General features: G+C 55.2%; 1 protein-coding gene across 1 annotated transcript in view; it reads left to right on the forward strand.

Annotated features, from left to right (window-relative positions):
- TCERG1L (transcription elongation regulator 1 like) overlaps window positions 1–25,711 on the forward strand; it is a 182,832-nt gene that overhangs the window by 28,558 nt on the left and 128,563 nt on the right. The window contains exon 4 of the mRNA XM_040624770.1: window positions 11,435–11,617. Coding sequence (XP_040480704.1) covers window positions 11,435–11,617 — 183 coding nt within the window. The remainder of the gene's footprint in view (window positions 1–11,434; window positions 11,618–25,711) is intronic.

Here is a 25,711-nt window from a genome sequence, read left to right on the forward strand (position 1 = left end):
AATGCTTTCGGTGGTAAGAAGTCGAGGCACGCGGAGAGGCCTGGGGTTTACGGGCAGGAATGGCGATTATGGTGAATATGTTGCCCCAAGCATCTTAGGCTCCTGCTTACCTGCCTGCGGCTCCCTTCCCTTCCCCCCTTCTGTCCCTTTGTGAAGTCAGCACCGGTTCACGCTGCCTCGGAGTTGCAAGGATAATGAGCGGTTTTTACCCGAGCGTGCACGGTGTGCAGGGACTCTGTGAGGGCCTTCCCCGTGCAGGGGGATTAGCACCGACTTCTCACACAGGCTCCCGCAGGGGACACTGGGTCCTGCCCCGAGGCTGGACGGGTTCCAGAAGGGGGTTGTTGCAGCTGCCGCGAGAGGTCTCCCGGCTGTCTTGGCTCTGGGGCTGCGAGGGGCACAGACTTTCCCGGGATGAACTCCTAAGCGCAGGGGCAGCTGCAGGTGTCCTGGCAGCGTAGGCAGGGCTGTGGTCGTGGAGGGGGGAGACGGGAAAGCGTCGGGGTGACTGGCAGAGCTTGGGCGGCAGGACGGACGCAGCCTGAGCCTTCAGAAAGCCACTCGCGGGGCAGGCGGCCCGGATGCAGGAGGTCAGTCGGGTAAGGATGCCTACCGAACTGACGGGGTCGGTTTTGAGTGTGGAGAAGACCGCAGTGGCTCAGGTGTGTAGATTAATTGGCCGGTGGGGGCCGCCGCGCCTGCGCAGCACACATGCTGCCCGGAGGAGGTGGCCCGCCTGGCGTATAGGATAGCCGACTGCGCAGGCGCTGGGAGTTCAGGCCCTTCCCATGGCCCCAGGCTAGGCGTTGTGGGGTCAGAGTCCCGGATGGAGGCCCTGGGGGCCGGGTGGGGCCGGCAGCCGCGCGGCTTCCTAGGGAGCATCCAGGTTCTCCCGGCCCCTCCCCAGGAGGGCCTGCAAAGCCTCGCGGCCGTTCCTTCAGCCAGAGCCTGGGTGAGTGACCAAAGCCCCCGCAGGGGGAAGGAAACGCACAGCCCGGGTGGCCCCACCCCTCCGGCTCCTTCCACTTCCCAAGCACCAGCCTGCGGCCTTTGACCTGCCTGTTCTCCTCCTGGATCGTTCCTCCAGAAATCCCCGCGGCTCACGCCCTGCTCCCTTAAGGTCTCTGCTGAGACGTGACCTCAGGGGCTAGCCTCCCTGCCCCCTGCGTGGGAGAGAACCCTGCCTTGGCGGGTGTCCTTCTCCGGACGTCTTTGCCACCCAGCAGCTGGCGTGGCCACGAACCCATCGCTGTCCTGCTGGCGGCCACCCGCACACCAGGCCGAGGCTCCCGAGGCCGGGCTGCGGGTTCTGAGCGTGCCTGCGTGCGGGAGTGCTCCATGCGTGCGCACTGAGCGCTGAGTGCGTGCCCTGGCCGCGGGGACCCGCCCTGCTGGCAGGCGCAGAGAGCGGCCCCTGTAAGGGGCTGCGGCCAGGCACAGGCCACCCTTCAGGGCCCCTGGGAGACTCTGGCGGCGCGTCCGCGTAGCTGCGGCGGCTCCCTGGCCGGCCTCTTGTTGAGGCTCTGGGGCAGGCTGGCTTCGCCCGGGAGAGAATCCGCACGATTCAGGGGCCGGAGCTCAAAAATGCTCCAAAACCTGCCTTGTATCTTTCGCGGTCTCTGTAATGGGGCTGCTGATTTTAGGTCCCCTTGTCCTTGGCGATCAGCCTGTGGGGTAGGAGCTGAGGTTCTGAGCCCGGCGCGGGCCTGCTGGGCCCGGTCTGCCCAGGAGAATTCTCCAGTGTGAGCCGGGCCGTCATGATCCTTGCTTCTACCGGCGTCTGCATTCGGAGCACTCAGACTCCGGTCTTGTGGAGGGCATCGGTTCCACAAGGACAGACACAGTGGCTCCATCCTTAGCCATAACCCAGCGCGAATTCGGTGCTGCATCTTTGAGCAGCAGCTACTGATGATGAGAACGTTTTTATGAACATTTCTGTCTTAAATTGTTTATTCCCAAGTGCTGTGCGTCGTCATCAGGGACACGTACGGAACCCTGTTCCAGAGGCTCTTGTGGGGGGCAGCGCTTGGGTTCTGAGGAGGAAGGTCCTCGGTGCAGACATGGTTGCCCTGACGTCATCCGTGAAAGCCCCGCCCACCGCCCTGAACCTTCTAGCCAGGGAACAGCCGCGCGCATTTTCCTGGAGAGGTTCAGGGGACAGAACCACTCCGGCAGGTGGTGAAGGGAAAGGCATATTTGGTGTCTCCATTATGAGACATTCAATCATCTTAATTTCATAATGAAGATAGGCACGGCAAAGCAGGAAAATTCCTAAAAATCGTCAGCTGGTTGATGGCATCGCTGTCTAAATGTGTCTCTGAAGAGAAAGACACAGGCTGAGAATAATTTCCTGTGCTTTATTACTGCCAGGGGATATTATGAGTCAGGTAAGAGGTGAGTGTAAATCATGTGTGCTCAGAGCATAATGAAGTGGTTTGGAAACAGCTGTGCGATGATAAACAGCATAGTTTTGCTTCACGCATTAAGGAACCCTCCACACAACTTTTGTTGTCGTGCAAACAGATAAGCTTTTGTCCTGCTTCAAGGTCAGCAAAACGTCGGGCTTCCTGTCGGGAGTGTAAATACACTTATTTTAAGGCAAAAGGTTAATCTTTCACAGGTGCCACTGCATTCTGTAGAAAAGACATGCACCCCCCGGGGGACCTGTAGGACAGGCATCGCTAGACCCCCCAGGAGCGAGCCCCACTCAGGAGTGAACTCTGAAGTCCGTAGGGACCCACGGAACCCACTAAGCCACTTATGTAGTGAGTCCTTCAGAAGGTGAATGTTGTCTAGGAGCCATTCGATTGGCATGCATCTGTGAAGCACCAACTGCATACCCAATACCTAGACATGTCCTGTGGATACAGTCCTGCCCCCAAGGAGCTTATAAGTGTGTGTGAGGAAAGTGGCCAGGTCTTGGATGTTCTGATGGAAAGTGAGTCCAGAGGAGACAAGGGACAATGCCGAGCCAGTGCTTGGCCTCAGCTTGGCCAGCTGTCACCATCTGCTTCCCACCTGGGGCACCTCAGCCTGGTCTGCTCACACCCCTCTCCTTCCTGTGGGGGCGCTGGGATTCTAGAGAGCCGGCTGCCATGGAAGGGTGCTGGCCCAGAGCGGAAGACTGGGCTCACGGCGCTCAGAGGAAGCTACTGTCAAACGGTCCATTGTTTCTTAATGAAGAAAATTGCTCCCCTGTTCTCTCTTCCCCTTTCCTTCCCTGACTCAGTTTATTACAGCAGTCAGGACATTTAGATTACCTAGTATTAGTGGCAATTTGTTCTTTGGGGTAGTATAATTAATCTCTAGTTTTAATAAAATCAATATTCAAATTATTGTGTACCAAGTTACATGAAGTCATAAAATTAAAACAAATTAGTATTTCTAAACTGATGCACGGAGCTAAGTGAATTTGCCACCGTCTTGGCATTGAATAACTCATGCGTCCTCGTCTCGTGCGGGGTCTACGGGGCCGCGCAGGGAGAGCGAACTCCATGCTCCTGTTCTGTGCGCACTGCCTCCAGAAGGTGACTTGTGATTAGGTATTTGGGCTTCTGTCCAGTTGGGGGCTGGGGTGCTCATTCATATTGGCCTGGTGGCATCCAGGGAACATTCTGAGCTCGCATCATCAGGTGTCCTTGCTCGAGACACACACGTGTGAGTCAAAGCTGTATCTTTTGCTCTCAGCTCCTTGGGAGGAGCCCCAGAGGTGCCCATGGCTGTGAGGAGAAGGAGCTGAATTAATCCTAGCTGGAGGCCCCTTCAGTGCCGAGAGCCAGGAAGCGTGGACCCCTTTCATTTTATGGTCAGTGACCTGGAGGGATCATCAGTCAGGGGGTACGGGGCTCAGACCTGCACCGTGGGATCTTCAGGGTCTGCCCCCACAGCTGTGGGCTTGACTCCGAGACCCTGAGTCCACCCAGCCTCACCCAAGGTAACAATTCAGGAGGGGGGTCTAGGGATGGGGATGGACACTCTGTCATTTCCACGCTCACCACAGCTGGTAAGTGTCCACACAAGGACACAGAACACCACCGTTTCTAAAGTAGCTCCTTGGGAAAAGCAGGCTCATCGCATGAAGACACAACACCGTCCCCATCTTGCTGAAAGGATGTCCTCGTTCCTGGGAGCGGAGGTCTGGGCTCTCGGGCCAGGAAGGGAGATGGCATCTGGACTCTTGATGCCGAGCCCCGCAGCCCTCCCATCTGCCCGCTGCAGACCCCAGACTCGCCTCCGAGAACGGCGCCCACATGCACCGCGTGCCTGAAGTCACTGCTCTGATCAAACAGTCGTTTTTGCAGAAATAATTACCAGTTGGTAGATATATTGCCTGAAGGATTTCCACCGGAGCTGAAATCATTTGCTAAATAGACATAATAAACTAATGATTGTTTATTTTTTTGGATATGTGCCTCAGCGCAGAGAAGGGAGCAGCTGGGGTTGTCAGTGGAGGTTCCCTCCCGGCAGAAGACTCGTCAGAAGTCCCGTGGTTCACGCGTCCCCCTCTGCCGTCCTGGACACCTGCGGGTCTTTGGCTCCACCAGGCTGGGGGGGGGGGGGTTCTCACGTAGACCAGGTGTGTGCGGCCTTCCTCCTGCTCTTCGGGGAAGATGCAGGAGCTAACCCTTTAGCGGGAGTTTGCTCCGCAATCCGCTGCCGATTCGAATCCCCAGCTTAGGGTTTGGTGATGCCCTGACGCCGGAGCAGCCCTGGGAGGCTGAGCGTCCTCCGCGGGGACAGTGGCCTGGACCAGGGGTGCGTCCTCTCCAGCACCGCCTGTGCCCCGCGGTGGCTGAGGGCCCCCTCCGGGTGGAGAGCACACCTGGAGGGGGGCAGGAGAGACAGCACAGTCCAAACCTGGAAGCCGCGCTGCTGCTGGGCAGTTCTGGAGTCCCCAACTGTCCCACTGTTCCCGTTCCCATGGCCACCAGCCTTTCTCTTGTTTCCTCACTGTATCCTGAGAAAAGCAAAATCCAGCTGCTGGCTGGGTGCCCGTTCGGGCGGCAGGCTCTCACCGCCAGAGCCTGCCTGCCCTCCGGGGTCACGGAGGCCAAGGGAGGTGAAACAAGCCCGCGTGGGGGCTGTGGCCACAGGCTTCCCATGGGCTCGGCGAGCGAAGGGGGAAGGCCTCCCGCCGGGCAGTCCCCCCAGCTGTCTCAGACTGGAGGCGGCACATGGCCAGCCCGTGGGGCGCCAGCGCCAGGTCGGCGGGGATTCGCGTCAGACGTCCTGCTCCGGAGTTCCGGCCGTCCTGCTCCGGGGCCTTTGTGTGGTGCCTGAAGCCTCCCCGAGCCCCACTCTCTGGCTACGGAGGACAGTAGAAGTTCTCCTTCGCAGGGCTGCCAGAGCGATTACTCAGAATGAAACATGCAAACAGCGCTTGTGCAAGTTCAGAATCGGAGAAGGAGGCAGACGATGGGAGCAGTGATAAAACAGGAGCCCGGGGCGAGGCTCGGGCCACACGCACTCCCCCCGCTGCTGGCCTGCACTGTCTCCTCAGCTGGTCTTCAAGGGAAGCTCAGGGTTCATTACGGTTTTGCTTAAAACATTGATTTTTTTTATAAGTAATCCTTATGGGCCAGCATTTCTGGCTTATCTCTTAGCTGGCTTAGCAGGTTTTTTGGCTGCACCTCTTATCTCTCTGCTTATTTACTCAACTAAGGGATTCTCTGCAGTCCTTTGGGGAAGGGAAGTGATGATAATTATTATCAGTCGACACAATTTACTGAGTGCCCGCTCATCTTCCAAGACTGGGCTCCAGAGGCCCCCTCGGGGGAGCAGCTGGCGTCCCGGGCTCTCACGGGTTCTGTGCACCTGCTGGCTGCTGTCCATGGGCAGCACTTATCTGTTTGCATGGGTGTCCCCTTTCCTGTCATGTCCCAGTCCCAAGCTGGGTGCAGTCTGGCAGGTGGAGATGCTCGGTACATGCCTGGCCCAGGTGTGCGGGGAAGGAAGGAGAGAGGAAAACACGAGGCGGCCAGCAACTTCCTGCCCAAGCTGGGCTCCCTGAATTTTATTACCGTGTGCTCACCTGAAGCACCAGGTCCCGACGTGTGTTCTGCTCATTCACACACACGCACAGGTGCGCCTGGGCTCACGTGTGCTCTTGGCGTGCGGGGTGCGGGGTGCGAGGTTCTGCTTGCACACCGGGCGCCTGGCTGGGATGTCAGCACAGTGTGCCCTGCTGCGGCCTGGAGCTGGTGGAACCCTGGCAGCAAGAAGAGCAGGGCACCTTCCATCTCGCCCACCAGTTATGAGCCTCATTTTGTGGCCGTTGGTTATGAACGTCCTGACTTCACTGATGCGGTTCAGTCGATTTTGTGAACTCCCTGGAGAGGCTGCATTTTTATATGTAACCAGATGATTTCAAAGCAGTTTAAAAACTATCTTTCCAGGCTTTTTTTTTAAGAGGTAGATAAGGTATACTTATCTATTTTCCTTTTCAGCTGACTCTTTTTTTTCCGGTTTTATTGAGAAGTCATTGACATACATCACTGTGTAAGCGTAAGGCGTAGGGCACGCTGGCCGGATTTACGTCCATTGTGAAATGGTCACTACAGTAGGCCCGGCTGACGGCCATCTGCTTGTATAGAGATGACACAGAGAAAAGAAAGAAGGGAAAACATTTTTCTCCGTGTGGTGAGAACTCTCAGGATTTATTCTTTTAACCACGTTCCTGTGAATCCTGGGCGGTGTCGGCTGGGGCGTCCTGCTCTAGGTGACATTCTCAGCACTGTCTCCACACCTGCAAGTTTTCCCTTTGACACCCCCCCCCCACCCTCTGGGAACCCCAGGGCTGATCTTTTTCTGTGAGTTTGGGTTTTTGTTTTTATTGTGTGTTTTTCTTAGAGATTCCACATATCGGTGAAATCACGTGGCATGTGTCTTTCTCTGACTTATCTCACTTAGAATAATGCCTTCAGAGGCCATCTGTGTTGTCACAGATGGTAAGATTTCCTGAGTTTGATGACTGACTAGCAGTCCATATATTTATACACACACGTTCTTCATCCATTCACCCATCGATGGACACGGTGCTCTCCACACCTTGGCTGCTGTGAATCAGGCTGTGCGCCTGGGAGTGTAGGTTTTTGAGTTAGTGTTTTCATTACCTGTGGATATATTTCCCAGGAGTGGAATTGCTGGGTCACATGGTCGCCCTGTATCTAATGTGCTGGTGGACCTTCCGTGCCGTCCACCGCGGCTGTACCCATCTGCACTCTCACCAGCAGCGTACGAGGGCTCCGTTTCCTCCACATCCTCGCCAACATCTGTCGTCTCATCCTTGGGGGGATGGCCATTCTCGCAGGCATGGGGCGATCCCTCATTGTGGTTTTGATTTGCATTTCCCTGATGAGGAGTGAAGTGGAGCACTGGTGTACCCACCTGTTGGCTTTTCATACATTTTCCTTGGAGAAACTTCTGTTGAGGTCCTTTGCCCATTTTTAAATTGGATTATTTGTGTGTTTTCTGTTGAGCTGTAGGGGTTCTGTGTATATTTTGGATATTAACCTTTATCGGATGTATGGTTTGCAAATATATATTTTTCCCATTCTGCGGGTTGCCTTTGCACCTTGTGGACAGTTTCCTTCGCTGTGCAGAGCTGTTTGGTTTGATGCGGCCCCACTTGTCTGTTTTGTTTTCACTGCTTGTGCTTCAGGTGTAATTCCAAAAAATATCGTCGGCAAGACCCACGTCAGGGAGCTTTGTTCCCATGTTTCCTTCTAGTTTCCTAGTTTTGGGTCTTGCATTTCAGTCTTTAATCCATTATGAGTTGATTTCTGTGAGTGGTGTAAGACGAGGGTCCAGTTCCATTTATCCCATTATCCCAGAGCCGTTGAAGACAGTCTTTCTCCACTGAGTGTTCTTAGCTCAGCCATATATGCTTGGGTTTATTTCTGGGCTCTCAATTCTGTTCTCTTGCCCAGTTTGTCTGTTTTTAGGCCACTACCACACTGTTTTGGTGATTATAGCTTCATAGTAGAGTTGAAATCAGGAAGTGAGATATTATTTTTGACAACAAAATCACATGGTAATAAACATGTCCGTGTATGTCCATCTACAAAACACTCTTGTCTTAGCGTCTGCTTCTTTTAAAACACCAGTAATTACTTTGTCATTTATTGCTAAAAGGTCATGCTTATTTTGAACGGCAGGTCGGGATTATTAGACAAATCCAGCAGGCAGCATGTCATCGAGGTCATGGAACTTGGCGGTGTATCTCACCAGCCAGTCCCTAAACAGCGCAGACTGGTGGCTAAACCCCAGTGAACACACCCAGGGTGAGATCCTATAACTGTGGGTCCTGAGGGACAGCAGCCGAATTTAATAAGAAACCTTTGTAGAGGGCTGTTATGGTGTGCTGGCTTTCACAGATTTACCTCATTAAACTGACACGTGCACACCCAAAATACTCACACTGCGTCAACCCTGAGCATCTATCCCAGCGCAGTACATGCAGAAATGAATGTTTTTGCAAACGGTTGTTTATGTCATGTTTATAATAGGAGGCGACACCTGTTATGATGGGGATTGTAGTCAATGTGGCAAATTTGTGTGTCAGCTGTATTGCCTGGAATGCTAGGCTCCGATTAGTAATTGGACTGGGTAAGCCATTTAATGATAAGGGAAGTGTTTATTTTGTAACATCTCCTGAAAAAGCTGCCCCTGCAGCCTGATGGGGACACCAGTGCAGCCAGCGCCCCCAGGAAACTGCTGGCTTGCCGCACGACAGATGATCAGCCGTGTTCAGCCGGGGAGTCTGCGGGGACCTTTTTACACACTTATTCCATTTTATAAATGTTCTATGATGGGTTTTTATTATCAAGTAAGAGAATGTATTTCGAATAGCGAGATGTTTTCTGACTGCAGACGTGTGTGTGACAACAAGGACGTTCTCCCGCACACCTGTCAGAGTGGCCGGCATCTGGATGCCGACCCTAGAGGCCTCGAGGGGGAGGTGCAGCGGGAGGGCTCATTCCTGGCTGCGGGGGAGGTGACGCGGTGCGGCCACTTTGAGAGACAGGCTGCCCGTTTCTTACGAAGCGCAGTGTCGTCTTCCCGCACGATCCAGGATCCAGCAGGCACATTCCGCGGTGTTTACCCAGATAAAGAACTCGCGTCCAAACAAAAACGGCACGCACATGTTTGTAGCTGTTTTATTCATAATTGCAAAAACTTGGATGCAACCACAATGCCCTTCAGTAGCTGAGTGAACCGTGGTCCCTCCAGACAACGGAATATTTTTCAGTGATAAAAGGAAAGGTCCTATCTTGCCATGAAAAGACTGAGAGACTTCAATCACATGTTGCTGAGTGGGAGAAGCCGGTCTGAAAAGGGTACACAATGTGTGGTTCCAATTATACGAATCCTGGAAGAGGCCAAACTGTAGAGACAGTAAAAGGATCTGGTTGTGGGGGTGGGCTCGGGAGGGGGACCAACAGGCGGGACACAGGATTTCAGGACAGTGAAGTTCTTCTGTATTCTGTGGTGGGAATGCATGACAGTCCGTCTTCGGCAAAGCTCAGAGAATGCGCAAAGCAAACCCGAACCTTGCTGGGCTTTAGTTGACAACAGTGTATCAGTTTTGGTTCCCCCGTCGTTAACAAGTGCACCACGCTGATGCAAGACCGTAAGCATGGGGGCAAGCTGGGTGTGTCGGAATATGTGAACCCTGTACTTTCTGCTCCATTTTTCTGGAAACTTAGAAGCTACTCTATAAAAGTTAAGTTACGTTTTTAAAATTTGTATATGCCCGTCAAAGGGAATTTGAACACTATGGAAAGATAGAATCAAAGACAGACTCAATAGGATCTGGCAGAGTGTAGCCAGGGCTCAGCTGGCCCCCTTCCTGTCTGTTGCCAACAAAGCAGCCAGGGTGATACATTGAAATGAAAGTCAGAGCATGGCCCTCCTCTGCACCGCACCCTCCTCTCATCTACATGCCTCTGTGTGCCTGCAAAGTGTAGTCTCCTCCCGACCCCATGCTCAAATTTCCTCATCTCTGCCCCTCCACGCCATCTCCCTGATCTCCTTGCAGCTTCTGGAACCCACTGGATAGGTGCCTGCCTCAGGGCCTTTGCACTTCCTCGCCTCTCCCTGGCCAGCTCTTCCTGTCTCGCCTCCTGCAGGCTGTGACCTGTAAACTCTCTTCCCAGGGCAGACCTTTCTAACAACGTGTGTGAAGATGAAACCCACATGTCAATTCCCAATCCTTTTTCTTCCCTGCTTTACTTTTCTGCATTGTGTCCATACCTACAACACAAAGCAAATAGAGAAGGGAAGTGTATACCGTGTGTCTCCCTCCTTGGGAGCTGTGGTCCCTGAGGGCAGGCCCTCCACCTGTTCGGTTCACCGCTCTGTCCCTAAGAGCCGGAACATGGTTGGCATCTAGTCAACCAAATTAGGAGTTGTTGACTGGATGACTATATAGTGTAGAAATAGGAATGATTTTGTAATTCGCTTTATTTACTGAACAATTGTGAGCCATCCCTATCCCTGTGGTACCCAGTGCTCTTTCTTGTATGATTCTGTCGGCTGTTCGGTGGCTCGAGTGGACACACCATTGTTAATACAAGCATCTGCCCTTTGCTGGTTTTTCTAGTTTTCTCCCTCTAAATCTTAGGCATTGAGCACGTGGGTCAATTCTAGGAAGGGAAACATTAGATCAAAACTTGTAAGCTATATTAACATTTTAAAGACATATTTCCAAATTGCTTTCCAGAACTTGCACTATCAATATAAGCTGGTACCTACAGAATATTTCTCAGAAACCACAGTTATTTTAGGGACTGAAGATTCCTTAAAAAAAAGAAAAAACAGCAAAAAACCCCCAAAAGAACCCAAAAAACCTTTACAGAAAAGGCAGAGACAGAAGCAAACTTTCATGTTTTCGCCAGGAAAGACGAGCTGAATTGCAAGTTTGGAGCCTGACTCCTCACAAGGGGCTGCCCAAGTTGATAGGGGTATCGAGTTTCTCCTCTGCGGAGGCCGGGCAGGGGGCAGCCACATCCTCAAGGATCAGCTGAGCCTCCCGGGCTCCGGAGAACCCTCTCCACCCTGACCCACAGCAGCCCATTTCCTGCCTTATGTGCTCCTGTCTTGGCCCTCATCCCCCGCTGCTCCAAGAAGCTGCGTGCTTGTCACCACCGTCCCTGGTTATGCACGTAACGCGTGTGCACCACAGCCAAGGAGCCGCTCCCGACGGCCCGCGTGTCCCCGATGTGACTCACCAAACATCACGCAGCGGTGTGCCTGTGCTCTGCACAGTCAACACCTGGACAGATTGAGAACTCATGCCATTTGTTCTAGGATATCGGCACATGGCATGGGTTTCCTTGTTTTCTGGGCGATCATATGCTGCATCAGGAAGTGGCATATCCCCCTGGGGGAAACCGGGCATCCCTGTGCTGACCTCCCTGTCTCTCTTCTGCAGGTGGTTGTCACAACAGCCTGAAGCCCGTTGGCAGCGGCCCCAGCATTGCCATCACCGCCGCGGCCGCCATGGTGTCTGTGGACCCCGAGGGACTTGGGGGCCCATCCCCCTCCAGCGTGCAGCCCTGCCACTTCCTGACGTTGGCACCCATCAAGATACCCCTGAGGACCGCCCCCTTCTCCGGTAAGCACAGAGCATGTCTCTCAAAGCCCAGAGCTGGTTCGGAGCTCACAGTGCGGGGAACAAGGCGGGAACCAGCCGGCCTCTGGCTTTGGGGTTCCCTGGATTCGTGTGCCGAGGGGCACCCAGGGAGGGATGTGCTGCAGGGCTTGCCCAGGTTCTGCTCATCTTCACACTACACAAATGGACCTCAACTCCATGGAAGAAGGCCCTGCTAAGCTGACCTGGGTGATTTCTGCCATGAGGCCAAGTTGGAAGTTTCTACTCAGAGAAGTGAGACTTCCCTTTACTAAGTTTTTAGGGGAAGTAATGTAGTCACTGAGAGTGTCAAGGTACCCAGAGGTTTGTGGTTCCTTCCACGGGCTCAGAAGGAAGCAAAGACAACATGCCAGAAAACAGCTAAGTATCTAAGTGAGTAAAACACAAAGTGCAGTGCTGGGGCTCACCAAGTCACCCCCCTGGGCTCGCCGGCTGGCTCGTTCTGAACACGGGGACGGGGACCGCAGGGAGTCCCTGACGCGCGTGGCTGACTGAGGGGCGTGGATGGCCACAGAGGTCCTCGGCTTCCTTTGTGCGTGGGCCTGCGCTTCCTCTGGGGAGTCTTCAGGTGGACATGGGGCTGGTGGACACTCTGGTACCCGAGTGGAGCCGTGATGCGTGTTTGGGGGCTCAGCAGGGAGACGAAGGGCCCCAGGTCCTGGATGGGTTGCAACTCCGTGGTCCATGTGTGTGTTCAGAGCTGTAGGTGCATGTCTGTTAATGGTGACCGGCACACTCTGTGTCCAAGCCACTGGTGAGCGCGAGCTTAGGTCCCTCCCTTAAGTGTAGCAAGAGTGACATGAATTTGGAATGACTTTCAGTAAGTACTCAAGTCTTGAGAGCTGGTACTATCGCTTCCGTGCTAGGTTTGCTTGTGATGTGGTAAGACCCGAATACAAATTCTGTGGGTTCTAGTATTAGATACTAAAATTCTCATGTTAGCATTAATATCATCGATGGCTAGGTTATCAGTAATAGGAAACATCGCTACGTTGTGAGACACGTGCACGCGCACATCCAAGTTCGTGGGAGAATGAGGAATAACCCAGTTTCGTCCTTTCCTTGTTTCGGTTTGCTGACATTGTTTCTGGAAAGTCAGATGTGGTCTTTGGTGTCCGTGTTTCTCTATTGGCTTGATAAATTAGTTGGTCAGTAGAACATTGTATTCTCAAGAACAAAATCTTATTTCAAGCTGTTAGTGAACATGCATTTAGGGTGTGATGGGGAAATAAATAAAACACATAAATAATCTCGTGTGGAACATAATTTACAGCTGTGTCAAGATTTCAGTTAAAATCCATCAGTCCATTGGCATTTATTAAGGATGACTTACTGTTTTCTGAGAAAATTAATCTTAGAAGGATCCTAAACCCATGTACCCCAGGGGTGGCTTCACTTTCCATGCCTCGTATGATTTATAAAGTGCCATAATAATTAGGTGTCTTTCTGTGTTTGCATTTTATAAGGTGCTATAATCAAATCTGCCATAATGTGCATTCAGTTAGAGGACGACTGCGTCAACATGATCTGTCTTGTAGGTAACCACCGAAATGTGCCTTCAGGAAGAAGGAATGGGGGGGCACTCCAGACGCAGCCTCTAAAACGGTCCCTCTGGTATTGATCTGAAGACCTGAAAACTGTGCACTGTGGCAGAGGGACCGGCTGGGACTTGAAATAAAGGCGGTGGGGTGGGGGGACTGGTCCAGATGCACGACCCCAGCCCGGGGTGCGGCCTCTGAGTTCTGTGCCCACTTCCAGCACCAGTGGTGGCTGTGGTCCTACCTGTGGCCCCTGCCACGGGGGTCCTTTGGGAGATCAGACCACCTAGCAGTCTGTCCCTGGCAGTGTCCCCCTGACGTCAGCAGAAGGCATCTGGGTGAGACTGGCCATGCCTGTGATTAGCCCTTTCCAGAATTTCCTGGAGTACTTTCTGAGAACCGTGGCTCAGAGGCACTTGAGCAGACAGTTTGTCCCTCAGAGCTCGTTTTAAGCCCCGTCAGGAGCTCCATAGAATGAGATTCAGTGAGGTCGAGGAGTTGCCAAGGCCGATGAGCGTTCTCGGTGCTAGGACATTCCTGCCACCCCTCAGAACAGGTGCCTGGAGGGGGACGGGGATGGCAGAAGGGCTAGGTGGGGCCAAGACGGAATGGCGTCCCCTGCGAAGCAGATTTCACTCACCGAGAAAAACGCATCTGTCTGCGAAGTGTGCTCGATGGTGAAATTGCTTTTATAAAAGCATGTGAATTTTAATTTATCTGCAAATGGATAATCTTGTGTTTATTCAGAGAATTCACATATTAGGTAAAGGAGCTGGACTATTTTATTTATACCCTTGGCTTGGTCAGGAAAGCCCGATAAGCTTAGAAGCCCTCTGGGGTGTAGCTCTGCGCTTCTCGCCGGGGGCAGATGGTTGGCGACACTGAAGACATTTTTTTGGTCACCACAGTTGGGGGGTTCTATTGGGATCCGGCGGGTAGAGGCCAGGGAGACCTCCACACCCCCACAACGGCGGGGACGGCCCCCACGATGAGGAATTACGTGGCCCAAGATAGTAGTGCTTGTGTCGAGAGGCCCTGGTTTATAGTCTAGACGCCCCTTAAGGAGGTGTGGAAACCCGCGCTGGTGTGTGGATACGCTCACTGGGGAGCGTGAGTGGTGCAGTAACGGAAGGACCCAGAAGGAGATTGGCTTATCGCTGCCAACATCAGGGGAGGACTTACACTTAACTGTATGCCTTTAACATGAGTTAACATTTGGAATAAGGCGCCGTATTGAAGAGCCCCACAAGCTGGTCCACCTCAGTTGTGACCTGGGTCCCGCAGAGCGCTGCGGGCACACGTGACGCAGGTCCTCGCCGTCCTCTTCCCCGGGACCGCGCAGGCTGCGGGCTCCCTTCTGTTCACATGTCTGTCCCCTTCGTGGCCCGTACGTCGGGTGTGGCAGGGCCGAGTCTGCCTGTCCTGGCCCGGCCTGTGGCAGGGACCAGGCCGGGTGCTCACGTCTGCGACCTTCAGCAGCCTCCCCCGCGCGGCCGGTGCTGGCATTGCCACGGTCTCTGCCACTGTTTCCCAAACCCTCGCTCCTGAGTCAGGGTGCCCTGGACGGGAGGGAGGCGGAGTGCCTGTCACCGTGCTGCCAGCACGGCCACCGCCTGAGGGCCGGCCGAGCGCGCGACCTCCTGTCCGCTCGGTCCGCGGGCTCACAGCTGGTTCCAGCCGCTGCTTTAAGTGCCAGGCCTCAGGTTAAAGAAGGCAGCGTTCGGAGGAAGATGGATCGTGTGTCGTATTTATTTCCTGGTTTTTAAGGAGACCCCGAGGTTTCTGGGGGAGACTGCAGTGTGCAGCCGAGGGCGGCTCCGCCGGCTGCCTGGGCTTGTACCTGCCGCCGGCGCTGCTGTCCCCGACCCCCGGGGGTGCTGCCCCGCGTTGAGGAAATAAATGAAGTTATTCGCCTGCCTCCCTCCCTCCCTCCCTTCCTTCCTTCCTTCCTTTTTTTAAGACTGATGGTAGTTAGTTTTAAACCTTGGCCCCCATTTTGCAAGCATTCAAGTGAAAAAGGTAAAATAGGAGTGATGGTTACAGCCGCTCATGGAGCGGCCGACGGTCGAATACAACTATTAAAAAGTACCATCTGCCTCGGAAACCATTTACCACCTGTTCTTTGGCTTCCAGAACTATTTAATGGTTTAAATTCCGCATTGTGTCCTGCCACAGAACAGCTGGGAAGTGACTACTCTTGTTTCTCTGGGGAGGTAGCATCCGAGCTCCGTAACAAGCCAGGGAAGCCCGCACGCCAGCGCCCTGCCACGCGGCCTTCCGTGGGCCACGGCTGCCCTCGTTAGCGATGTCCGCAGATGCCAGCACGGTTCATAACAACAGTCACCCGGCCGCGGCCGCGGGGGAGGAAGGCTTTTCTCTTTTTATCCAGGAATTATTTCCTCCTCCACTGTAATCAAAAACGTCATCATACGTATTCACATTTTAGAGATTTTCGGAGACAAAAAAGCTTATAACAATGAAATTTCTTTTCTTTTCTTTTTTTTTTAAGATTTTATTTATTTATTTGACAGAGACAGCCAGCGAGAGAGGGAACACAGCAGGGGGAGTGGGAGAGGAAGAAGCAGGCTCCCAGCGGAGGAGCCCGATGTGGGGCTCGATCCCGGAATGCCAGGATCACGCCCTGAGCCGAAGGCAGACGCTTTAACGACTGCGCTACCCAGGCGCCCCAACAATGAAATTTCTGACCCTCCGGAGGGCCTGGGCCTCAGCTGGCTCGGTGAGGAGGCATACGTGTCTCTAACACAGGGATAGCGCTGCTTTTCATAGAAAGATTGTTGGATTTAAACAAAAAGGCTTTGTGTGTAGTCTGTCCTTAACGTGAGCTCATGTTAAGGGGAAGCTGCGAACAGTCAGGTGGGCATCCCTACCTCTAGGCATGCGAAGTGCAGGTTTCCCTAAATGGAGATCCCAGTCTGGGGATCCCGAGCGGCTGCCGGAATTTGCTCCCGCTGGGAGTCCTCCTTGGGAGCGAGCGCACGTGCTCTCTAGTGTCCATGTAGCAAAGGTCCTCCTCTGACCTGTCTTCCCCCTGGCCTGCTCCCTCCCCGCTCCCTTCCCTGAGAAGTGCCTGGCTCTTCAGCTCCGGTAGCCGTCTGCACTGTTGGCTCCACTTCTCTCATCCTTTGAAAAGAAACACTGGAAATCCATCACGCATGCAAAAGCACGCATGCGTCTATGCCAGGTATAAAGAACGCCCATACAACAGAACCCCCAGACACCTCCATCGGAGCCTGAGAGGGTGGATGTTTCCACACCCCCCGTGCTCCTGGGAGCCTCGACTCCTGATAACCCGGGGGTAGTTGCTCTCCTGAGTATGTGTGAGTCCCTGCTGTGTCTTAGAAACACGTTACCATATATGTATTATTTCCAGACAGTGTCTCCAGTACAACGTAATCTAGGCTTTTTTGAATTTTATGTAAATATCATAATCCACACATTCTTCTCTGATTGCTTTTTTTTTTTTTTTTTTTTGCTCAAAATGATGGCTTTGTTGTTTTTTTCTTTAAGCCATCCCACTGATGCTTGGAGTTGTCATGCGATCGCGTGCCCTTGGTGAAGCCTTCGTTCATTAGCGGGAATCCACGCGTCCTGTGTTCTGCTGTTGGCGGGCATCTGGGCTGTTTCCTGAAATGCCAAGCATGGTGGGCCCCTCCTGCTGGCATTCTGGGGTGGGGGGCACGTGCACAGGACTCTGCAGTGTCCCAGACGGCCTCTCTCTGGCATCCCAAACCCTCTTGGCCAGCCTCATCTCCAGGGCCCGTTTCTCTCCTGAGCGCTATGGTGATGGATCCGGTCCCCACGGGGCACCTGCTCTTTCTGATGGACGCCTCACACTGCACTTTCCTGTAAGGGGAGTGTTGATTCCCAGCCCATGGTCCTGCTCAAAAAGCAGAACATGAGAACCTGTTGCTCCTGCAGCCTTCCAGCTAATCCCCCTTCTTCCTGAGGACCCCCCGGTCTGCCTGATTGGGGGGCATCCTTGGCTCCTGGCTTTGCCTGACCCCTCACATCCAGCCTGTCAGCTGTCACCTTCCTGACACCCACACCCGAGTCCGCCTTCCTCGTGCAGGCCAGCACCCCCGGCGGACATTGGCTGCCGCACGCCGTCTCTCTGCTCCCACCGCGCCCTTTCGTATAAGCTGTTTTCCACGCAGGAGCCACGGGTCACTCCTCAAAAATGTAAACCACACCAAGCCTTCCCCTGCTTAGGACTCCTGGGGTTGTCTCCGGGAGCTGGGAGCAAACCCCAGACTTCTGCCCAGGGTCCCTGGGAACCACCATTTATGACCCCAGTGGGCTTCCGCTGCTGCTTGCACCACTCCCTGCTTTCCCACCCTGCCTCAGGGCCTTTGCACAGGCTGATCCCTCTGCCTTCAGCTCTTCTCCTGGCGCTTCACATGCCAGTTTCTCCTCCGTCATTCGGGCCTCGGCTCTGATACCCGGATCTCCCGTTCTGCAGCATCTCTGGAGTGAACCCCACCTCACCTGCTTATTTACTTGGTAGCATTGCTCATTGTCCAGAATTCTCTTCAGTGTCTGTTTCGGGCTTACTGTCTTCACCCTCCCCACCCTGAATGTTAGCTCTAGGAGAGCCGCGGCTTTCTGGGTCTCATTTGACGAGTCTAGTGCCGAGGCCGGCCCCTGGGGCACGGCTGTCTCCCGGAACCTCTCTGCTGGGGGGGGGGCCCAGCCAGTACCAGCGGTGCTGCTGAGGAGTGGTGACAGGCGGCTCTGGAGGTGTCCGTCCCACAGCCCACCCCGCCCGGCCTCCCCCACAGGCTCGCGGCACAGGGAACCTTCCACCCGCCCCAGGCTTTCTGGGCCGAGTTGGGGCCCCAGAAGTGGCTCCTGACATTGTCCATCCACTCAGCGTTGATGGTGAAGGACGTCGCAGGAGTGGTCACGCCCCGTCTGCTACATTCTTGCAAGATTGGAACTTCCCGGTACCCCAAACTTTCACCCTGAAAAGGCTCCTGGATCCCATGAAACTGATCCCATTCCTTAAAGCTGGGAGCCAGGGTGGGAGGCTGGGGAGGTCCACCTTTCCTGAGTGCTGGTGCCTGGAAGGGTAGGGCCGGCGGGGACCCAGCCCCCCGTCCAAGAGCCTCGCTTGTTTTTCTTGTGTACTGCCCGCCCTCCGTCCCTTCCCCCGCCAGCCAGTCACACTCAGCCATACAGCCATTGCGCTAAAATCAGTGATCGGGACTCTGGAGGTGGGGCCACCGGCACTGTGGGGACGTTGACCAAATCCAGCCCGGTGGCCAGGTCTGGCTGGACCGAGGGCCTTAATGCACAGTCTGTGGCCAGCCCTGACAGAGGAGGGTGGAAAGCCACACTCATGCTCACACGCACCATCGCACGCAGTAGGAGCCCTGTGGCAGGCCTGGTGATCTTCTAGGAGCCATCGTTACGGGAGAGCCTGGAAAGGCTGTGAGAAAAATAGGCTGGTCTGAGATGCAGGAGCGAGCCGAGAGCCACGTGGTGGCGGCTTTAATGGAAAACGTGCTCCAAGGAGGCTCGGTTGCTATAGCCACGGGCCTGGGCATTGTCTTAGTGTGCTCGCTGTCGCTGGGGACCCAATCCTTCCTGGGCTGGGCCGCTTCGTTCTGTCTGTGACGTTGGAAACAGCATCCGTGGCCGGTGGCCGGCCTCGAGTACCAGATGGGGACCCTGATACGCACTCGCTGGAGGCAGCCCGTCTAGGGGCACACCCAGAAGGATCTCTGGGCTAAGCTGCTTTGGTCTGAACTCTCAAACAGACCTCTTTGGTGAGGAAGTAAGATCAAACATTGTGCACACAGTGTAGATGCCCCAAGTCTAATTTATTTTAGGGATTCAGAAAGTGCCAGGGGAATTGCATTAAGTAAGCTGCAGAGACGGCATCTTACTGCTGTGCCCTTGTTCGTAAGTCGCATCTCTGACAGTATGGCTTGCACATCTCCCCTGATTAAACCCGCACAACAGCTTTTCCGTTAGCCAGATTTCTGGTACACTGCAGAAACCGAGGCATGCAGAGGACAGGAGTCCTCCGAGCACGCGGGTGGACAGCTGTTGCAAAGTGCACGCACTCTCCTGGCTCCGGAGGCGGCCAGGCAGACCTTGGGTGGGACCGGAAGAGAGCAGGGGGTGGTCGAGACCCAGGGCTGGTCCGAGTGGTCTCCACCAGTGGGATTGTGGTCACTGGAGCAGCAGAGGGTGGAAGGACCAGGTCGTCCTGAGGTGGACCGGGCATGAGAGGGAAGGAAGGGCAGGCGAGGGGAGAATGGGGTAGAAAAGTCGAGGTTTGCTGTCAGTGTGGACAGGCAGACCCCCAATGCTGGACTTCGGGGCCAGGGCAGAGGGTGGTTGGGGACCCAGGCCAAGGCGCAGAGGACTGAGGGTGTGTCAGTGTGGACAGTGGGAGATCCCCACGAGGGTGAGGGCTGCTGTCCATGTTCTCCTGGAACTCCCAGGGCCCCGTGCACTATGCAGTAATGATGAGTGGGATCCCTCACGTGGACCCACGGACTGTCAGCACGCTGACGTAACACGCCGGAGAATTCCGGCCCGTCCTCAGCCCTCCGAGGCATGAGCAGCTGGGGGGGGTGCTCACGTTGACCCTGAGATGCTGCAGCCGGGGAGGCCGTGCTGGGTCGGGGTGATGTCTGCACACTTGGGGAGGTCTGCACACTCGGGCCAGTGTCTGCACACTCTGGGCGGGGTCTGCACACTTGGATAGGTCTGCACACTCAGGGTGGTGTCTGCACACTCAGGGAGGTCTGCATACTCGGGGCTGTGTCTGCACACTCGGGGCGGGGTCTGCACACTGGGGCGGGGTCTGCACACTTGGGGAGGTCTGCACATTCAGGGCGGTGTCTGCACACTCGGGGCGGGGTCTGCACACTCGGGGCTGTGTCTGCACACTCGGGGTGGCGTCTGCACACTCGGGGAGGTCTGCACACTCAGGGCGGGGTCTGCACACTCGGGGCTGTGTCTGCACACTGGTCTGCTGCGTGCTCGGGCGGCCCCACTGTCCCCCTCGGCAGGAGGGGGCTCCTGCTGGCCCAGCACCCTGACCTTGGTGCTGGAGCGAAGAACCCCCTGGTCCCTGCTCAGAAGCACGTCCCATGGACAACTTCCGCAGGTTTTCTTCTCAGCTCCTGAGTGAGGCTGATGCACAGTTTTCACTGAGTTCAGGTTCACAAAGTGTACAGTGACCCTTCAGCTGTTTGGCAGCGTGCACTTCAGTGACATTCATCCACCGAATGCTGGGTCCCCACCACCACCTTCTAGTCCAGGACGTCTTCATCACCCCAGAAATCCCTGAACCTATTGACTAGCCCTTCCTCTCGCGGCCCCCGCCCCCTGCCAGTCCCTGGGCAGCTCTGAGCTGCTGCCCTTACGGGTCACCTGTCCCGTGGGTTCCACACATGCACAGACGGTGTGGGACCCCGTGTGATGGCTCGTCCTGGCCTCCGGGGGTGTCTCTTTGTTCTGGAAGAATCTCTGTGAGTCAGGAAGGGTTTGCTTCTGGGAGGACTGCCAGAACTCTCCTATGAGTCTATTCGGCTCTAAGTTTTTTCTTTGTCTGAAGAGTTTTAAGTAATAACTTAATATTTTTTGAACCACATGACTATTTAAGTTTTCTTTATTTTCCTGAGTCAGTTTTGGCAAATTTCTCCTCCCCTGGAATTTGTCCTTTGCTTCTGAACTTTCAGATTCACAGAGGTAAAGGTATTCCTAGGCTTCTCATGAGTTTTAAATTTCTGTCATGCCTGCATAGCTGTGCTCGCATAAGAAGGGTTTTTGGTAGAATGACTGTAAACACCTTCTGCGTGCCCTGGCCAGTCTGCTGTGTGTGGTCAGGGCACCCGGATGCGCACTGGACGTGCCTGTAGCCACCACGCCCTGTCCCTGCTGAGCCCATGAGGAGACACCTGTCAGCACCTCCACCTGCAGCTCATCTTCCCCTTTGTGTCTGCCCAGCCCATGCACCAGAACAGCTCTGGGGGCAACTAGCATCATGTGTCCCTTCACGCCGTGGCAGAGACCTGGTGGTAGTGGCCTCCATTTAGCTCTTGGGGAACCGAAAGCATCTTTCTTGGCTGTTGTTTTCCTTTTCATTATATCCTTCATAGATTTCCCCAATTATTAAAGTGATTAATGGTCGCTTAGAACACTTAGAAAATAATCAAGAAGCATAAATGAGAAAATTAAAATTGCCCATAGTCCCTTGGCCTCTACAAACCGTCGAGACATTTCTTTGTAACAGAAGTAGTGCAAGTGGGATTAGGCTGTGCGTGCAGAGTCGGGCCCACTGCTTAGCACCTGCTGTTCCCTCCCACTTTACAGTCAGGCACGGCACAGCCGCTGGAGGAAGCCCCCGCACACGGCCAGGGTTGGTGGTTCTCGGTGGGCTGTCTCTCGGGGGATCACGCGGGGGCCACGTGGGCTCTGGTGGCTTGCTGTGGGGCGTGCAGGCGGAATGCACTACTGCGTCTTCCGTCGACTCAGCGGGACCCCACTCCAGTCCACCCACCCTCATGGTTAAGCACGTCATAAAACCTTGCTGCTTTGATCTCTCCTGGCGGCTCTGCCAGCCCCGGAGCCGAGCTTGGGTGCGGCCTTCATGCTGGGCGTTTGTGCAGGTGCTCACTGCTTCCTGCAAGGGCAGCTCTCTTACGGGATGAAGACCAGTGTCTGAATCATTCCAAGAGCAAGGGTAGAGGACCGTGCCCTGTCCCTAGGTTCTCCTGTGCCGGCAGACAGCTCGTGTGTTCCTGGACCAGTTTGGAAGGGAAGGAGGACACTGCTCGTGGGGCCTCTCTAAGCCCGTGCGCAGCATGCGTGAGCGAGCGCGGGTGCTGCCGGCTGCTGTGACGGCCGGCAGGTGAGCATGAGTCAGTGCTTTGAAGTTTTCACCGGGGATGTAAGTGGTTCGGTCATTGACGCGGGGGGAGGAACACTTACGGAAAGAGGATCGACGGTATAAAAGGTGGAGGGTATGCCGTGGACAGCGGCTGAGGGGCAGGCAGCACGGACGCGTGTGGGGTCTGTGTGTCAGAGTTTCATGGTCGTTGAGGCTGTGCCCTCATTCCTGGTGGGGATCTGGAGACTTCGCTAAGAAGATTGTGGTCGAACAGCGAGGAACTCGTGCTTACCACACAAGCCGTCCAGTCTGCATCTGTTACGCAGGCGTAGCTGTCATGTTCCCCATGCTCTAGAATGAGAAAGTTTGGACTTGGAAAAGTTTACGTGCAAGAGAAAGAACCCGATGAATAGATGAGCAGAGACTTGGAGTAGACGTTTCTCCCAGGAAGACACACGGGTGGCCGACGAGCACGTGAAGAGATGCTCAGTACCCCTGAGCCATCCAGAAATGCAAATCAAAACCACGGTGAAATGCACTTTGCACCCACTGGGTGGCTAAAATGAAAGGGGAGGGTCGTGACCAGTGCGGGCGACGGTGTGAAGAGCCTGGACCCCCTTACGGGCTGGTGAGTGCGGAACGGTGGGAGACGGTCTGGCAGCTCCTCGGATGCTCAGACCACAGGCCCCGCAGCTCCACTTCCAGAATATACTCAAGAGAGGAAGACATCTGTCCGCACAGAAGCGTGTACACGAGCCTTTGTCGCGGCATCACTTACGGCAGTCAGGAGTGGACACAGCCCAGATGTCCGGGAAGTCTGACACCTGCTACCGCACGGAGGGACCTGGGACACGTGACGCTCGGGGAGCCAAGCCCGTCACAGAAACCGCGCAGTATGTGCTTTTGTTTATACGAAACGTCAGAACAGGCAAATCCAGGGAGACAGAAAGGAGAATCTTAGAGGCTGTGAAGGGTACAGGGCCGGCGGGGGGTCGGGGGAAAGGGAGGGGCTGCTAATGGGCACAGGGTTTCTTTTTGGGGCGACAGTGTGCTATCAGTGGTGATGGAGTCACAACTCTGGGAATCTAGTAAAAACCACCAGCTGTATTCAGACGGGTGAATTATATCGTAATAAAGCTGTTACAGGAAAACAAATACGTGCAGAGCACCCACTTCGTTTCCAGCCCCGCAGGCAGCTTTGTTGGGGGGCGGGCGCAGCCTCGCACCTTCAGGTGCCAGACTTGCTCTGGAGTAAAGTGGCAGTGAGACACACTCCAGAGCCCAGCAGTGAAACACCCCTCCTGGGGAGAGAGCAAGGCTGGTCCGTCAAGTCGACTAATTTCAGTGATTTTCTATTTGAATGTTTTCAAGTAATTTTCAGCTCTTTCCTGGTGGCTTTGCAGATCTGCATGACCATGGGCATCATCCTGTCAGAGGCCCGGGCTGCTCGTAAAGGGACCCTGGGCCTGCAAGGGGAAGTCTCAGGTCTCAGACCCTTCACTGCCCTTCTGCGTTTGTCTGGCCACCTTGAGGTTCCAGCTTCCTCCCTAAGATCGGGCAAAGGGGTCCCTGGGCATCTGGGATGCAGGGATGGGGTACAGGTGAGGGTCTGTGGGTCTGACGGATGGGAGATGGGAGTGCAGGTGAGGGTCTGTGGGTTTGGGGGATGGAGGGATGGGGTACAGGTGAGGGTCTGTGGGTCTGACAGATGGAAGATGGGGGTACAGGTGAGGGTCTGTGGGTCTGACGGATGGGAGATGGGGATACAGGTGAGGGTCTGTGGGTCTGTGGGCTGGAGGGATGGGGTACAGGTGAGGGTCTGTGGGTCTGGGGGCTGGAGGGATGGGGGTACAGGTGAGGGTCTGTGGGTCTGATGGATGGGAGATGGGGGTACAGGTGAGGGTCTGTGGGTCTGGGGGCTGGAAGATTGGGGTACAGGTGAGGGTCTGTGGGTCTGACGGATGGGAGATGGGGGTACACATGAGGGTGTGGGTCTGGGGGCTGGAGGGATGGGGTACAGGTGAGGGTCTGTGGGTCTGATGGATGGGAGATGGGGTATAGGTGGGGGTCTGGGGCTGGAGGGATGGGGTACAGGTGAGGGTCTGTGGGTCTGGGGGCTGGAGGGATGGGGTACTGGTGAGGGTCTGTGGGTTTCGGGGCTTGAGGGATGGAGTGCAGGTGGGGGTGGATCTGACGGATGGGAGATGGGGGTACACATGAGGGTGTGGGTCTCAGGGATGGAGGGATGGGGTACAGGTGAGGGTCTGGGGGTCTGGGGGCTGGAGGGATGGGGGTACAAGTGAGGGTTTGTGGGTCTCAGGGCTGGAGGGATGGGAGTGCAGGTGGGGGTCTGTGGGTCTGGGGGCTGGAGGGAAGGGGAGGGCAGGAGGGAGGACTGGAAGGCCCCTGAGATTGGGGTGAGGAGGAAGATGCTGGGTCTGGTTCAGGTGGCGGTTCTTACGCAGTTAACATGGGGAAGGGATTATGACTGGCCCTTCCTTTCCTGCCCACTCAGCATGAGTCATCGCCTGGTACAAGGTGAGGGGGTCCTGCAGAAGGAGAATGTGGTACCTGAGCCATGCACACCCCTGCGTGATCACGCGCACGTCCTCAGACACATTTTAGTAACTGGTAAATCCGTGGTTTCGAAAGTGATTTCATTATTTTCCCAAATGCACATAAAATTATTTGAGTTACTTTACTCATGTTTATGGAACATTTTCGAAATCCTTTTCTTGTAGCGATAACGCAGGAAGGTGACCTGTATTCTAGCCCTGTTTGCAGAGGAGCGGTCTCGGCTAACCCCTCCGAAGGGCCTCCACCATCTTCCAGAAGGAGTGGACTCTTTGCCTTAAGAGCGGGGCCCGCGTGTATCGGGGTTTTTATTTACTTCCTCTTCTTCAGCCCAAAGGGCTGCTTGGTCCTGTGTCTGTCAGGTCCTGTCCTCACGGGGGGCCGGGCGCTCCCAGAGATGAGCGAGGGCCGGGTGGGGACACTCGCCAGCTACACTGTTCCCCAGAAAGCAAACACCTTCGCAGGGAAGTTGGAGGGAGAACGAGTCTCCACCCAGGGGGTCAGGGTGTCCTGGGTCCAGAGCGAGGGGTCCCTGCCCCCAGCCCTCACTGACACATGGGCTCTGTGGTTCCAGGCTCCTCCTGTGGATGGTCCTCCCCGGCTCCGGACCCCGTGGCCCCCCGCGTTCACCATCTCCCCGTGGCTCGGGTGACACGTGACCCAAGGTGCTTGCCAGGCCCTGGGGCCTTACTGTGGTGCTTTCTGGCGAGTTTTCCAGTTGCTGGCCTCCCAGAGCTGTGGATCACAGCTGCTCACATGGGAAGCCACACACACACACACACACACACACACACACACACACACACACGCGTGCGCACTTCCTCGTGTGAGCCTGAGCGAGGAACTTTCTTAATCCTCCCTTGAAAGAACACGGGGATCAGAAGCCCCGGTGTTTGTGCCCAGAATTCATAATGTTCCCTGGTTTGCTCAGCAGCCCCCACAGACTGGCCAGGGTACGTGTGCCAGTAAGTGTGAGCTGTAAGGTGTGTGTGCGGGTGTGAGGGTATATGTGAGTCACATGTGCATGTGGGCGTGATTTTGGCCACATGGGGGGCCGGGTGACCTTGGTGACGCTGG

Source organism: Ursus maritimus, unplaced genomic scaffold (genome assembly GCF_017311325.1).
Source record: "Ursus maritimus isolate PB19 unplaced genomic scaffold, ASM1731132v1 scaffold_7, whole genome shotgun sequence".
Classification (NCBI taxonomy): Eukaryota; Metazoa; Chordata; class Mammalia; order Carnivora; family Ursidae; genus Ursus; species Ursus maritimus.